At 33.7% G+C, this 17,236-nt stretch overlaps 2 protein-coding genes across 2 annotated transcripts in view; one reads left to right on the plus strand and one right to left on the minus strand.

Moving 5' to 3' along the window:
* Positions 1–17,236, plus strand: part of LOC129915525 (tyrosine-protein kinase Drl) — a 335,982-nt gene that overhangs the window by 98,552 nt on the left and 220,194 nt on the right. The gene's annotated exons all lie outside the window — the stretch shown is intronic.
* On the minus strand, positions 13,507–15,247 carry LOC129915559 (kelch-like protein 5). The gene has a single exon (XM_055995165.1). It carries the CDS (start codon positions 15,239–15,241, stop codon positions 13,571–13,573), a length of 1,671 nt encoding a protein of 556 aa, XP_055851140.1. The 5' UTR covers positions 15,242–15,247; the 3' UTR covers positions 13,507–13,570.

A 17,236-nucleotide genomic window follows, 5' to 3' on the forward strand; every position in this document is an offset into this window, starting at 1 on the left:
TAAAACTAATATTTTGTTTTCGATACAAAAGTTTAGAATGCGTTGTCCGAGCAACCAGTACATTTCTCTCAATTTCATACTTAATTGCTCACATTTATTTTTAACATGCGGTTTCCATTTTAATTTCGCGTCGAGAGTCATCCCGAGATATTTTGCCTCATTTGCAAATGGGACCTGAATAGTATTAATGAAAACAAGTAGTCTATTTATTTTCTTGTACGTAAAGTCTACTTGAACTGACTTAAATTCGTAAAGCGCTATTCGCCATGTTTGTGTCCATTCATTGACATTATTACGAGCATTTAATCAATTTGCTTGTCGATTCGTTAATTGTTTTGAATTTAATTTTTTGAATTCAAAAAAAAAAAATGATCTTAACCCTCAACGTCAGCTAAGGCTTTTAATCAAACAAACACAAACGGCCGTTTCAGAATTTGGAGGCTTGGGGGGGCTTGATCCCTGACCCCTCCCCCCCCCCCAAAAAAAAACGCCACTTAAGAAGGGGTATCTCGGAACGCTCAACTGTAACTGGAACGCTCAATAACCAAATATTAGAGTTCTTTTTGTATACCTATCATTGATCTTTGGTATTTTTGCTACAAAAAAGATCCAATTTTAGTATTTAAAAAAGCCTTTTCACTATAAAATTGTACTGAAGAATATTCGTTGGCTTTGTCCAAAAGTACAGCTGTTCTATGCTGCCCCCCACTCCCCTATGTTTTTTTTTAAATCAAAATCGTTAGAACAGTTTCTAACAAAAATAACTGTTTTTTTGTTTTAAAGTGGTCATATAGCAAGTACTGTTAATTTTAACCCTAAGAAAATTATTCAATTTCCCCTCTAAAAAATTACCCAAAATCCTTATCCTATCAAGTTTGAAGTAAATCGCTTAAGTGGTTTGAGCTGTAGCTTGAGATAGAGAGCCAATTCAATTTTTCAATTTTGTTGGCACAGAGGGGGCCTAACCTTATACAATGACTAAGTTATAAAATATAAATAAATATTATACATGGATAAACTTAATTTAAAGTCTGCTGGCTAGGTTGTCCTCGGGGTATTCAGACCCGGATGTCCAGTTGTGGGGTTGGTTGAGTTGGGTTGGTTTGGTTGGCGTTAGCCACGGTAGTAAGCCGACTGGGTGTCAGCGTAAAAGTTAACTTCTTCGTTGTCCATTGAAATTATGTTCTCAGCCAGTATATCCAAAGCGCAAAGGTACTTAGGTTCCGGATGTCGTTGTTGGGCTGTCATTCTTCTCATCAGTTGATTGGGATGGTTGGCGATATTTCCTACCAGTACCTTCGCCGATTGCAGTAGATACTTGTCCAGTGAAGAAAAAAATAGTGAACAAAATAGATTCCCAACTTTTGTTTTCACTCTCGAGTTAAAGTCAACTCCCAGGTTTGTCAACTTGAGAGTTTGCTTCAAGTTGATCAATAGTGAACAAAATCGCCCTAAGTGGTTTGAGCTGTAGATCGAGATAGAGACAGACAGACACACAAAATTGATTGAATATATTAATTTCACTAAAGAGATCCCTAGTTATAACATCCTTTTGAACTTCGTCGCCAATACTTTCCGTTAAAATTGATTCAAGTTTTTCGCAATCCTTAAAGCCAATATTCTTTGAATTATCGCAGAGAAAACCGAAATTTTCGTTCAGATATTGATACTGTCTAAAACACTCGTTGAGAGAAGATAACGTCACATCGATTACGTGGTAGAAGAAATCAACTTTAATTTTTGGATCAGTTGATTGAGATTGTTCAGACTGATAACGGCGAAATCTATTTTACCTATTTATATAACCTACAACTTTGAATGAATGAATGAATGAATGTGATGTGGGGGAAAGTTGCACTGCGACCTTAAAGGTCTATTGTGCCCCCAAATTTGGCTGCAATTAACTACTTACAGTACAGTCTCCAGTTTGATACTTTTTAGGTATTTGATTAACTGGAGTATTTCTATCGACGGTAGATCTTTACTTGTTACCTGGTGCTGGCCCAGGTATCTGTGTCGATTGTGCATTAGTGCTTCACAGTTGCCCAGTATGTGTTCTGGTGTCTCTTCATTATTGTTGCAGAATCTACAGGTGGCACTGTCTGCCAGGCCAATGTTGTTGAGGTGTTTTCTCAGCTTGCAGTGGCCTGTAAGGATCCCTGTTATTATTCTCAGGTTGTTTCTACTCAGGTTAATGCAGGTTTTAAATCTTTTTTGGTTGTAATTCCCAAGTAGTGATTTCGCCTGTCTGAGTTTAGGAGTCTCTTTCCAAATTTTAGTTCGTTTGGCCTCCTCATCGGTTTTTATCATTTGTTTGATCGTGCTGTCTCCAATTCCGCAATATGGTTCTGGGCCCATAAGAGGTGCGGTTGCACCTGCTTTTGCTAAGGAGTCTGCTACTTCGTTCCCTTGTACTCCAACATGTCCGGGAACCCAGTACAGTGTTATTTTATTTGCCTTGCCAAGCTCGTTCAGCTTCTTCACACATTCCCATACGAGTTTGGAGTTGATGGCGTATGAGTTTATAGCTTTAAGTGCGGCCTGGCTATCAGACATGATGGCAATGTTTTGGTTTTTGTATTTTCTTTCGAGATTACGTTCTGCGCATTTATCTATAGCGTTGATTTCCGCTTGAAAAATGCTAGGAAACTGTCCCATTGGAATGGAAATTTTGGTTCTAGGCCCAAATATTCCTGCTCCAGTTCCATCAGCTGTTCTCGATCCATCAGTGTACCACTTGATGGCGTTTGCATTGAAAGTGTAGTTCGTGGATTCACTTACCCACTTTGCCTTGCTACTAAACTGTGTTTGAAAGTTTTTCTCAAAGTTGTATTTCTTGATCATGCAATCTCTTGGGATGTCAAGGAGGTTTTTAACTGTGGTGTTCGATATTGAGTCCCTTTCTTTGAGACCAATACTCTTGCCCGTACCAGTTCCCTCTTTTGCAAATCTCAAGATTGTTCCGTTAGCAGTACTACTTATTACTTCATGGAGTGGTGTTAAGTGGAGGATGACTTCCATTGCTGCTGTAGGGCAAGTTCTCATTGAGCCAGTAATGCATAAGCAGGCCAATCTTTGAACTTTGTTTAATGTCTTTTTAGTTGTAACTAGTTCGGTTCTTTTGTGCCAAACAACCGCACCGTAGGTGATAATGGGTCTCACCATCATGGTATACATCCACCTTAGGATATTTGGTTTGCACCCCCATGATTTATTTGCCAGTCTTCGGCATATCATAAGGGCTTTTGTGGCTTTCCCGACTGTTATTTCTAAGTGTTTATTCCAGAGGAGTTTACTGTCTAGTGTGATACCTAGATATTTTACCTCTCTCTTTAGTTCAATGACCTTACCAGCTAGCTGGATAGGTCTGATATGAGGCAAAAGCCGTTTCCTTGTGAATGGTACAATTGTAGTTTTTGCTGGGTTGATATTTAGCCCCACCGTTAAACACCATTTACTAGTAGCTGAAAGTCCTCTTTGGATGATATCGCAAAGGGTCTCCTCGAACTTCCCGTAGGCGGTTATTACAATATCGTCAGCAAAACCAAGACATCGAATACCCAGGGATGTAAGATGTTCCAGTAATTCATCCACTACAAGGCTCCACAGCAAGGGTGATAAAACCCCTCCCTGTGGACATCCTCTTGTTGTGATGATTTTCTGTGTTGTTACACCTGTAGTTGCCTCTGCCGTTCTTGTGCTCAACATTTTCTCTATCCATTTTGTAATGGTGGCCGGAACACACTTTCTTACAAGAGCCTTAGATACTGATTCATGAGAGGTGTTATCGAAGGCCCCCTCTATATCTAGGAAGGCGCATAGTGCAGTTTCTTTAACATTTAATGCTTTTTGTACGGTGTTCGTTAATTCGTATAGAGCAGTTTCTGTTGACTTACCTGCCCTGTAGGCATGTTGGCGATTATTCAGAGGCATTTTTATGAGTACTTCTGATCTTATGAAGTTGTCAATTAATTTTTCCAATGTCTTCAGTAGGAAAGATGTTAAGCTTATTGGCCTGAATGACTTTGGATGGGTTGTATCCTTCTTTCCTATTTTGGGAATGAAAATTACTTTAGCTCTTCTCCACAGAAGAGAAGAACCTACAACTTTGGTTAAGTAACTTATTCGGTCAAGTCAATAGTGTAGCAGATATAAACCAATTCACGATTTTCAAAATCGCCAGGAGGTAATACCCTTCTTTTAGATTTGAAAAAATCAGCCTCCCTATATTCCGTTCCATAAAATGTTTGTTTTTTTTTTAACTAACTTTCCTGTACGAAGACTATAGTTTTCAGATCAATAACTTTCGACTCATACATAGCATGACTTTCAAAAATATACCAAATTATTGGAAATTTGATAGTCTATAACTTTATATGTTTTAAAAAATATGTAACTAATACTGGCAATGATAAAATCTTAAAAAAAAAGAAACGAAAAAAAAATTTAAACAACATAACCTAAAAACTATTGCCCGATCAGAAAAATAATGTATACAAAGAAAAAGGTAATTAAATTTACAAGAACTTTGGTCTGATAACCGCATTTCTATAGAACCCATATTTTTGGAGATATAGGGCGATTCGCGTTTTCCAAAATGGCGGATTTCGCCAGGGGATGGCGTCCCGAAAATCAGGACTTAAGCTTTTCTAATACCCTTCTTTCAGATTTGAAAAATTCATCCGTCCTATATTTCGTTCCACGAAGATGTCTATCTTTCTTGTACTATTAGTATTTCTTCAGGATAAATTTTCTGGTTTTCGCTTCTCCATTTGTAGCCTTGTGTGGAAATATTCTGCTTGGATAATTTAAAAATCAGAAAAGAGCTTTATTTACTATTACTACTTTTTCGGCGGTTTTATTTAAGTGACCTAGGGACTAGGCTGTTGGGTTTTTAGTATATTTGGTTCAAGTCTGTTTCGGCAAAACATTTGGAACCAAAATCCCAAATCGGCTATGACTCCTTTCTCCTTATCTTCTTCTACCCTTTTCATTCAAAAACAAAAAAAAAATGTCTCCAAATCTTTTGTCATTGAAGAGTTCTTTTCATTTTTTTATTTTCAACTTTTTTCATCTTAGCATTGAAAAAAAAATCAATTTTTTTTTTTGAATAACAATACGTGTCCTCTAAGAATCCATAAAAAGAAAAAAACCGCAAAACCTTGTCCATCTACATCCACCACCGCCACCGCCACCAACTCTCCAAAATTGTCGCTGTGCAGAAAATTCATCTGTATCCTCCCGCACATTTGAATTCATAACAACTTTCAACAAAACATTCAGCAGCATCACTGAAATTGATGATACTGCCACTGTTCCAGCTGTGGCCAATGCCGCCGCCACCGCCGCCACCGCCGCTGCTCAAAAAACAGCACCAAACCAACTACTAACTACATACTATACCATAAGCTATTCACAATAATAATAGCGCAACCACCACCAACTCTCCACTCTGTTGGCCAGTGTCCAGAGAATAGAGGACGTGATTCCGACACGGATGTGCGGACGGACTTTATGAAATAATGCTGCTGCATTCGTCCAACCGTGCACGATTGCACACAGCTCTAGCTGAGTTGATGTTTAGAACGAAACAACACCAACAACGAACGAAAAAATAAAAACCAAAAAAAAAAAAAATCTGAGAATAAAAATGTTTAACAGAAAAAAAAAGACGAATCCCCAAACCGTTTGTCAATTGACAAACACGCCTTAACTCACCAAGCTCTCCAGCTCTCCAGTACACTTCAATACTCGTACTATCCAGTTAGTTGTACCTTTCACTACATTGGGCATTTCAGTTATTTCCTACTGTGCTGTGCAGTTTCCGTCCAGAAAAAAAAAAAAAAACGAAAGAATAGTCGGCACTCAAACCACACAATGTACAATGGGGCAGAGCGGCTTTCGTTGTATATAGCTCTGTTGTCATGGTTGGGTCTTCTTCATATAGAAGCTCTTCGAAGAAGATTTACAGAGCCATTCTAGTGACAGATGGAAATTGCCAATTCGATTGAATTGTTGCCTACGAAAAATTATCTGTGCAGTTTGCAGTTTTAAAAATGGACAAAATGCGGAATAGAACAAAAAAAAAAAAATAAGCCACTACCGCCAATTCTATTGCGGAATATAGAAGCTATTTCCATCAAATAAACAACAACAAAAAAAGGCAACAAAATTTAAATTGACTGCATGTTGTCAGTGATGACAATTTTAGGGGAGGCATTTTTTTCACAGTGAGCCTGAACAAGTTTAAGGTTGACCTAAAATGACGACAAAAACTAAAGATGAGGCTTTGTTCCTGAAGGCCTCAGCAATAATAATCCGTTCTTATCAAAATCGGATTAGCTTCCTTTTTCGAGATACCCCCCGTAAACGTGTTTTTTTCGAAAATAATTCATAATCAACGCTAGGCTCGAGTACGATAACTTAGGCGCCGAGAATTGAAAACGGTTTTTAGTAGAGGTGTTTAATACAATCATTTTTTGTTATGGGAGGGAGGGTCTATGTCCCCCCCTTTAGGCGGGAGGGGCAATTTTCTAAAAAATCATACAAAAAATTATTAAAAAACAATGGCAACACTTACAGTTATCAATAATACCTTTTTCAAAAGCTAGAATTGTACACTTAATTATAGTTTTTAAATCAAATTATTTTAATTAGTTGTTTCCGAAATAATCGATTTCAAAGTCAACAATTGTGAAAAAAAGTTTAAAAAAAAACATTGAAAACTATTTTTGTCAAGACTTTGGATTTCATTACGGGATTAATTGATAATGTAAAGTACCTCAATAAATTCCTTATCAAATACTGAAAACCATATGTTTCTATGCCTTCTAGTTTTTGAGAAAATTGAAAAATAGGAAAACTACTTTCTTTATAAGATTTTTATTTTCTTGGCTATTTTGCTTTGCCACTATCAAAAATCAAAAATTAAAAAGTACTGTGCTTAATCTACCTCGGTTCCACGAATGGGTTTTATTTCCATTAAAAATTGGATCTTAAAAATAAAATTTCTTGGTACCAGTGTGGTACCAGAACGCTCATTAGTGAGCCTGATAAGAAAAGTAGTTTTCCTATTTTTCAATTTTCTCAAAAACTAGAAGGCATAGAAACATATGGTTTTCAGTATTTGATAAGGAATTTATTGAGGTACTTTACATTATCAATTAATCCCGTAATGAAATCCAAAGTCTTGACAAAAATAGTTTTCAATGTTTTTTTTTAAACTTTTTTTCACAATTGTTGACTTTGAAATCGATTATTTCGGAAACAACTAATTAAAATAATTTGATTTAAAAACTATAATTAAGTGTACAATTCTAGCTTTTGAAAAAGGTATTATTGATAACTGTAAGTGTTGCCATTGTTTTTTAATAATTTTTTGTATGATTTTTTAGAAAATTGCCCCTCCCGCCTAAAGGGGGGGACATAGACCCTCCCTCCCATAACAAAAAATGATTGTATTAAACACCTCTACTAAAAACCGTTTTCAATTCTCGGCGCCTAAGTTATCGTACTCGAGCCTAGCGTTGATTATGAATTATTTTCGAAAAAAACACGTTTAGGGGGGTATCTCGAAAAAGGAAGCTAATCCGATTTTGGTAAGAACGGATTATTATTGCTGAGGCCTTCAGGACCAAAGCCTCATCTTTAGTTTTTGTCGTCATTTTAGGTCAACCTTAAACTTGTTCAGGCTCACTGTGTTTTGTTGCCCTTCTATCAGAAAAGGAAACGGTTTATATTTTTTTAAGTTGTAAGCTGGTTGGAATTTTTGGCTTCTTTGTGTTGGCTTTTTGGATGGGAAAAATTGGCTTAAATTAAGTGGAAAATGCTTTAGTCAGTTGCAAGGCATGAAATTAATTTGTTTTTTTTTTTTTTTCTGACAAAAATTAGGATTTCAAGATAGGCAAAATTAAGGGTGTCTAAAATATTTTGATATGTTAAGGATTTCCTTGAATACTGCCCACAATGAATAAATCTCCCTAACTCGATTTACTTGTCTGCCTAAATTTTCGTTCAGAAAATGACGTTGACTAAAATATTTAGTTCCTAATGTTTTCTAAAGGTACCCATTCAAATAGCTTCAGCTACGTACAAAGGCTTTACTCACAGGAAAATTGAGTGGGAGAAAGGTGCTATCAGTGAGACATTCCATTTTTCTCGTATCTGAAAGCAAGCACATCAGTAACGCTATTTTGGGTCAAAACACTTATTTCCCCGATCTGCGTCTTTTAAGTTTGTTCCGATTGAATTAAAGTTGTACATTTTCCTACATCGGAAAATATCACACAAAATCAGGTGGAAGTAGTTTTTGGAGTGCTAGGAAAAGAGTGTACCTATAACACAAAAAAATGAGATTAATGGATAGAACTTTTTTTACATATGTGTATTATATTTATATGTTCTTTCATAAAAAAATATCATGTACTTAGAATTCCTTCTCGTTTTTTGTAATTTTATATTTTTCTGAAAAATGACAAAAAAGTTAACAGTGAGACATTTTTAAAAAGCAAACAGTGAGACATAGATTTTTAAAAAATCTATCATTTTAACATGGTTTCAATATGATTTGGTGGCGTTTTTTCTTTCATTTTTTTTCGGCTTTTTTGTAACTTAAAAAAATAAATTGCACGACTGGGGTCGCACGTACTTGCTCTTAGAGTTAAAGTTGCTTAAATTTTTAAGACTTTTTTATGTATAGAAATTTGGAAAAAAAATAAAATTCGTTTTAAAAAAAAAATAAAATAAAATCTGAAATTAAATTGCCCTCCAAAACAAGTATGCAGTTTTGATTGATATATTAACATGCATTTTTAGAAAAAAAATTTTCAAAATCGTTAGAGCCGTTTTTTAAAAAACTAATTTTTTATAAAAAAATAAAATTGGTATGCCATTTTGTAGAAATCACTAATCAACATCTAAAAACAAAATTTCAAAAAAATTCAATGTCCGGTTTTCGAAAATTTGATTTTTCAAAAAAAAAATTTCAAATTTTTTTAAAAACCCAAAAATTATTTTTTTCAAAATTTTATTTTTGGCTTATATTTAAATTATACAAGTGCTTCTTCACAAAAAGTTTCGTTGAAATCGAATAAGCAGTTTCCGAAATAATCGGATTTGAAAAAAAAAACAGGTTCAATGGCAGGTACGGTTAATAATGATTTTCAAAAAAGTTATTTTTCATTAGAAGATAGACCTTGTCTTAAAACTAACATTTGAATTTTTTAAACAAAATCGTTGAAGCCGTTTTTGAGATATTTCAATTTTACTAAAATCGGTATATGACAAGTACCGTTATTTTTTGTCCAAAAAAATTAATTCCAAAAACCCTTCTGGAGAGTCGCCAAATAACGCTTCAGACTAAGTTTGACATTAATCGGTCCATTCGTTTAGGCTGTAGCTCCTTATACAGAAAGACAGACTGACAAACTGACAGACTGACAGACTGACAAACTGACAGACTGACAGACTGACAGACTGACAGACTGACAGACTGACAGACAGACAGACAGACAGACAGACAGACAGACAGACAGACGGACTTCCGGGACCCACTTTTTTGGCATTGTCTACCATCGTAATGTCATTTAAAAATGTTATCTCAACTTTTTTTTTTGTACGAATGCATAACTTGATATATAATACCTATATCGCAAGTAAAAATGGGTTAAAGTAACATAAATTAATTAATTATATACTTGTAACTTAATTATTTGACGTTTTTGTTAATTTGTTTCGGTTTAATCTGTTGAAGCCTGGTACGCAGCTCGCGCTAAATTTTAGCTCCCATACAAATTATCGAAAAATTTTAGCCGAGCTAAAATGGATCACATACAAATTATCGATAACTTGTATGGGAGTTTTATCTCGGCTAAAATTTAGCTCGATCTGCGAATCTCACTGTTCATCATAGCCTGTCTCACTGGTCGCACCCCTTGCAAACAGTGAGACGTTTTGACTTTTTTTTACATTTTAGTCTAATGTGATGTTCTCATTCATTCTTTAACTACAACTTTTTCTGCAACATTACGATAAAATATGTCTTAAACCATGCATGTCAAACTTGCGGCCCGCGGGTCGAATGCGGCCCACCGCCCACAATGAGGAACTTTGCGGCCCTCAACACTTTTGATAATTTTGAGCTTAAAGCCTGGTACACAGATCCGAGACAAGTTTTTCTGTTCAACGCACGTTCACCTCTTTTTTTTTTAATGAACAAATTAATATGGAATGTACCCGAAAACAAAATTATAAAAATACCTATAAGATTTCGTGAACTAGGAAGCAAATGTTCTGATTTAACCCAACGGTAGGTTAAATCATGAATGCCCTAGGATGGCACTCTTTGTTTTTCACACAACCTTCCGCTGCAAGCAGATATTTTTATCATTAAGAGAAATAAGATCCAGCCTAACTTACACCTTGATCTGGTGAAAAAATTGGAAGTAAAGAAGAGATTGTAGGTATCAGGAAGAAAACCTTAATGTTACAATTGAAGCGTTTGGATGAAGAAGGGGGTAAGTGACATTTTTTCGATTTTCGGTTTTTTCTGAAAAATAAGGATGCCTTGCGAAAACTTAAATTTCCGTCTAATCTACGTCACGCTACGATTAGTATTTTCTAATTTAGCGCTTTCATTTTTGGTATAAAGGGGTTACTTACAACTAAAAATCGTATAATATGAGTGGAAGAATGGGGTAACAGCACTTAACTCCTTTTTGGGTGAAATAAAAAAACAAAGACTTTTTCGTCCGAGAAAAAAATCGCATAATATGAGTGGAAGAATGGGGTAACAGCACTTAACTCCTTTTTGGGTGAAAAAAAAAATTAAAGGAACAAATGATGTTCATACCAAGGGAACACCACTGGTTTTATGAAAAAGCTTTATCGGAACCATGCGAACAGAAAACAACTATTCAAAATAAAAAGAAAAAAAATGAATTTTGTTACTTAACCCCTTTGTATTCTTAAAAATTCAAAATACTTATATCTAAGCTTTTTGTGCAAGAAAGAGTTAACTGCTCTTTTTCTGAAAAAAATTGTTTTTTTAAATATACCGAGCTACTGTTTTGAAATAAAAGTAACATTGCTAAAAAGCTATTATTTTTCTTGTTTTATTAGTTTATTCAATTTTATTAAGATTGGAATACGAAAAAAGTTCTCAACAAAAAACTTTAAGTCCTTATATCTCGAAATGTTGCAAATGTCACTTACCCCCTTCTTCATCCAAACGCTTCAATTATTCTTCATATTTTTATGAATCTGTTTTATAAAAGTTTGGTTAAGCTAGCTTGGAAACATTCTAAGATTTACCAATTTAAAAGAAAGTCTTACTGTTGGCACCTTTCCCCTACTTACGCTGCCGAAAAAAATCATTAGATTGACGCAGCGTCACCGCACTTGTGTATGGTTCCTGTAGAATCAAAAGGCATACAAAAAACTTCATGTTAGCACCTGGATTTAAGCCCAAAGCATTTTTACCATTGGTAAAAAAATTTATAAATTCAGTGCAAAACATTTTACTGTCAAGCTCTAGGGTCGAATTACGGCATACGTTCGTAAACGAATCGTTGCTATGTGTCCCTATCGTTAATAATAATTTCCGAAAAAAAAATATATATTTTGTCATAAGGTAGACCTTGCCAAAAAACTAATATCTGATTTTTTTTTTTTAACAAAATCGTTGGAGCCGTTTTCGAGAAATTAAACTTTTCGGAAATTTTTATATGACAGGTACCGTTATTTTTGGTCCAAAAAAATTTGGAATTAATCGGTCCATCAGTACAGACAGATAGACTGACAAACAGACAGACGGACTACCGGGATCCAATTTTGTTGGCATTCTCTATCATCGTAATATCATGGAAAATTGTTATCTCTACTTTTTTTTGTACGAATGCATAGCTTAATATAAAAATGTTATGTTGTTTTGTATATTCTTTTGTTTTTTATCGGTCACTTACCCTAAACATCCAAAAAGTATCGACTTTAGTAGCTTTTTGAGTAACGACTGCAAGTGGTTGAAAGGAATTCGACATAAGATTGTTCTTTTTCGATTAAAAACAAATATTTTTTGAAACGATACCTGCCATAGAAGCGTTATTTTGGTTTTTGAATTTATTGCAAGGGATTAAGTCGATTTAAGGAAAATTTTTATGGGAAAGCGTTATAGTAACATAATATGTATTAAAATTTTCCGAAAAAACATATTTTTGGATTTAAAAAAAATCAGTAGGTACCTACACCAACGCTTTTAATTTTTTTTTGTTTGTTTGTTATAATTCATACATCTAAAGGTAGGAACCACGCCTCTTGAGTATTTTATAAACGTTTGCTTTTCATTAGATACCAAAGCTTAAAAATTCTACAATATTAAGAAGTAGTTCTATTTTATTTGATAATAATCACCAGGGAACTGATTTGTCCTAACTTTGCCTTTTTTAATTGCGTTATCGTATGAAAGTATAGACTTTATACAAACAAGATTCATGTCTTCCTGATTTCAAGTACATGCTTTTATTTTTGCCTTGTTTTGCCTTTTTTAACCATTACTGCCTATTTTTTTTTTTTTTTGTCTATTTATGCCTATTTTTGCTAATTTTGTTTGTTTTAATGTCTTTTTTAAGTAAGTTGTTTATTTTTTTTATATCGCAAACAAATCTTGAACATAAATTGTCACAAACAGCATGAAATTTCGTTCACTTCAGTTGAGATTATTTAACATTAAAATATTACCGTAACATAATCTTAAGAAAACAAGAAAATAGAGAAGGTACCTACCTACTTTTCTTTTCTCAATGAAATTTTTTATTATTTTCATGCTTTTCTTGGATTTTTGTTCGACTCTAATTTTCGAAGGCTCGTAAAAATAGTTGAACTATCAACAATTACTGGCGAATTCTAGGAAATATTTTAAGTGAATAACTTCAACAGTTTCAAATCGGATCCACTCGTTTCTGCTTAAGTAGAGAGAGGTTTCAGCTCATTTAATACGCTTTTTAGATATAATCGCAGGAGGCTGTTAGCTGAAAACATTGAAAAGGTATTAGTAGTCCAATGCTTTTATAATTAAATATCAAGCTATTTTTCTTTGCCTTTTTTTTATTTGTCTTTATTTGTCTTTTTTTTTAATTTTTTAGGTAACAAAAATCCTTTCCCTTTCTACAATATAAAAGTGGTCTGTACCTTTGACCGCACTTAACAATCCTGTGCTGAATTAGTTTTGCCCATATACCCTCAACATATTAAGTAAAAAAAAAAATAAAACAAACCATACAAACGGACAGTTTTCTGCAATTTACTCAAAATTTTGAAAATATACAGGAAAAAACTGATTCAGCCTGTAAAAAAACATAAGGAGTGCTAAGTACCTACGACCAATTTTTTTTTTTTTTTACTGGGCAAATATCATATCAATAATATTTTTGGATTGGTTGAAATTAAATAAATTCATATTACTCTAATGTTCCAATTTTCATTTTTTAAAAAGATTTAATTTTTTTAACAACAAAATATTTATTTATTGTCTTTATAGATAATGTACATAAAATAAGAAATACAAGTTTAGTGCAACTCATTTTTTGAAAATAGTGTTAGATATAGAAACACTTGACCAATAAACTTTTTCTGGTAAACAATCCAAAGTATTCCATTTGTCAATGTCAATATTATACTCTTCAACATTGCGTCCATCGCAAATTATAATTTTATTCCCAAGGACTTTTGTGGTTAGGTAGTCGATACCTCTTGATAATGATGCCATTTCATACCAAGAATTATTACATAAATCGTATCGTTTAACAGTTTTCACCCATTTGCCGTTTTCAAGCCCACCAATAACATACAAAAACCTTTCAATTGCAGCAAATCCAAAATAATAGAGTGAAGATTTCGTAACAGCTTTGGAAGTCCATTTGTTGAAGGAGACATCATAAGATTGCAAAAAACCATTCTCAAAATCGAGAATGTATAATATCCCATTGTGGGCAGTTATTCTGCTTCCTATACTTGGTTGAGACATTGGTTGTATATCATTCCATTTGCATGTGGAGAAATTATATATTTCCATAGATGGGACACATTTGTTATTCCAACCAAAAACACATAAATATCCATTTAAATCTACTAACTGACAATAATGTCGAGGTGTTTTCATTGACGGAAAATCAACCCATTTCATTGTGTCCATGTCTAAACATTCCACTCTTTTTGTGCCAACAAATCCGTCGATAAATCCTCCAACTACAAGCAGTTTATTATCAATCAAAATAGTTGAAGAATCTTCACCTGTCGACGGTAAGGATTTTTTCATCTCAATGGACCATGAACTTTCTTTGGAATTAAAAGTTTGAATACAAATTTCACTCTCATTTCTGACTCCTATTATTGCAAGCTTTTCAGTTTTCTTCCTTGGAATCAAATCGCAATTCGGTTGATCATTTGAACGACTTTCGGGCGACAAATGCCATTGCAGCCAACTGCAAATCAGTTCGTAGTCTTCCACAGTTTTACAAACTGATTTTCTATTTTCCACAATAAACTTTGGTGAAAGAACCCGAAAACGAACCATTGACAAAAGCTCAAAGGTTGCTTCTGTCCGGTTTAATTTGTCATAATTTATCCAAGCTACCATTGACAAAAAGACGACCTCTTCGAAATCACCATGAGGATTGTCATTAAATAATAAATTCTTTAATTCATCTTTATTCAATAACAGAAATTCTTCTTTCTTTGAAATTTCTTCAAAATGTGTATAAATACATTCAAGCGACTTAACTTTGAGTGTCGACAGGCTCAATTCATTTGCTAATCGAAGGTATCCCAACGAATTGCTTGAATTTATGTTTTTTTCAATAAATTCACAACAACCTTCAATCAATGTTTTTATTTTTAAAAACGACACGGTTCTCAAGAGTCCATCGATATTTTCAAGACTCAATTCAATCGAACCCGTGTACATAAAATCTAATATCAATTTCAGAGAAGATGCTTCGATCTCTTTGAGTTGGATTATATTTGCCTGCAAAGTTGCTTGAACGCCACGAAACTTTTCTAAGAAATACTCACTAAATGCACACAAGACTACTCTGTGAGCTTGGATATTAATGCAATCACTTCCAGCAATCAGCACCGTGTCGAATAATTCGTTTTTTTTATAGAAACTTAAGAGTTTTTCAGAAACAATTGCAGCTTGTTTGTCGCATTTGAAGATCATTTTGTTTTGTGGTGGATTTGACGATGCCATTCTTATTATCTGAAATCAAATTAGGTTACTTTTTTAAAACATTTAAATGAAAAGAGATTTATATATTTACTTGTGGTTTTTATATTTTTGTTTATTTTTTATTATTTTTACGAACGAAATGAAAATGGAAGCTCTTCAAGGAATAAACAAAACAATGCAAATGAAAAAAAAAATAACTGTTTGTGTTTTGTTTACGCAGCAAAATAAAATCTTTCAAACGAATCAGCGCTGTTTTATTAACTAGTGGCTAATTTGAGAAATAAAAGCAGATAATGACTTAAGGGAGCACACACACCATAGTCAATTATGGCAGGCTTAAAGCTTAACTACATTAAGTGTGTTTTTTTTTGTTTCTCTAGCCTAGTACGCAGATCGTGAAAAAGTTTTCTTTTCTCGGGACAAATTTTGTCTAGAATATTTTTCCAAGCAGTGCGCAGTTCACGCGCAAAAATTAAATATTTGGAGCCGCTGTAAAGAAAAAGTCTCCACTTAATTTTGCGTGGACAAATAATGTTCGAAGCAGAATAATCTGCCGGCAAAAATTGTGACAAGCAAAAAAAAAAATAAAACAAAATTAAGGTGGACTCTTAAATAAAATACTTGGAAAGTGAAGACAAAGCAAATACAAGTCAGAATCAAAAACAAAAAAATTAATTTAATTTCAAACAAGAAAAAAACTATATTAATAGAAATTACCATTGACCTCCCAACTAACAATTTCGATTTTATAACGATGGTGAGAAGCTTCTCGTCATGACTAATTTCACACCTAAAAGACTCATATAACCCTGTTTATCATCAAAAAGGCCCCCTTTTTTCAATCCTATCAAACTTATGAAAAGTGCAATGAAATACTCCTGTAAAGTTTCTCATCAGTAGCCGAAAGTGGTATTCGATCCTATAGGTGTGGGAAGAAGTACACTGTAAGACTACTGTAAAGTTTGTCATCAACAAACGAAAGTGGTGAAGGAGAAATAAAAAGTGAGGGAGGATATAAAAGGAGGGGAAATAAAAGGAGGAGAAATAAAAAGAAATTAAATTGTGTTGCGTTTATATTGATTTTTATTTAAGTATTAACTTATTTTTATAAACCAAGTTTATCTGAGGAGCTAGGTTGATACTAATAGTATAAAAGAGAAATACTTTAAACTTTACACCAATTTTAACTGTTTTTATATTTTATTTTAAACTATTTAACACAAAAAATAATCACAATAAAGCCTTATACTATGTTTCCACCTACGCTAAATCCGAGATTTAGCTAAGTAGATTTAGAATAAATCTCGAGATTTATTTTAAATCTACTTCGCTAAATCTCAGATTTGGGTTCAGCTACCCTAAATCTAAGATTTTCACCTACTTTCAATCCAAGATTTAAGCCCAGTACGCAGATCGCGCTAAACTAAATTTTATCTCGACAATTTTTATCTCTACACGCGTTAGCTAAAAGCCAAGATAAATTTAAATTTAAAAATAACGGCTGAATCACAGTTTCATTTACTTATACCAGCTTACATTCAATATTACATTACATATTTTTTTTACCTGCAGAATACCTTTTTTACGTTCTCATTTTGTTTTATTCCTCTTCTTTTATATATTCCAAGGTTTTTTTTGCCTCTTATTCCTTGCAGCAACAACAACAACCACTAAAATGTCAAAATTTATCTGTGAAAAAATGCGCTGAGCATTATTTCGCGAGCTAAATTGAGTGGAGACTTTTTGCAAAAGTAGTAGATGAGAATTCGAATTTAGCGCGTGAACTGCGTACTACCTGGCTAAAAATCCTCTCTAAAATTTATCTTTGGAGGAAATTTGTATGAAAGATAAATTTTAGCGCGATCTGCGTACTAGGCTTTAGAATAAAACTCGAGATTTTTGCTAAATCTACTAAGCTAAATCTCGGATTTAGGGTAGGTGGAAACGTAGTATTAACTACATTGGCTCAAAAAGTGAAAAAGTACAAAAGTGAAAATTTTCAAACGCATTTTTGTA

The sequence above is a fragment of the Episyrphus balteatus genome, chromosome 1 (assembly GCF_945859705.1).
Source record: "Episyrphus balteatus chromosome 1, idEpiBalt1.1, whole genome shotgun sequence".
In the NCBI taxonomy this organism is placed as follows: Eukaryota; Metazoa; Arthropoda; class Insecta; order Diptera; family Syrphidae; genus Episyrphus; species Episyrphus balteatus.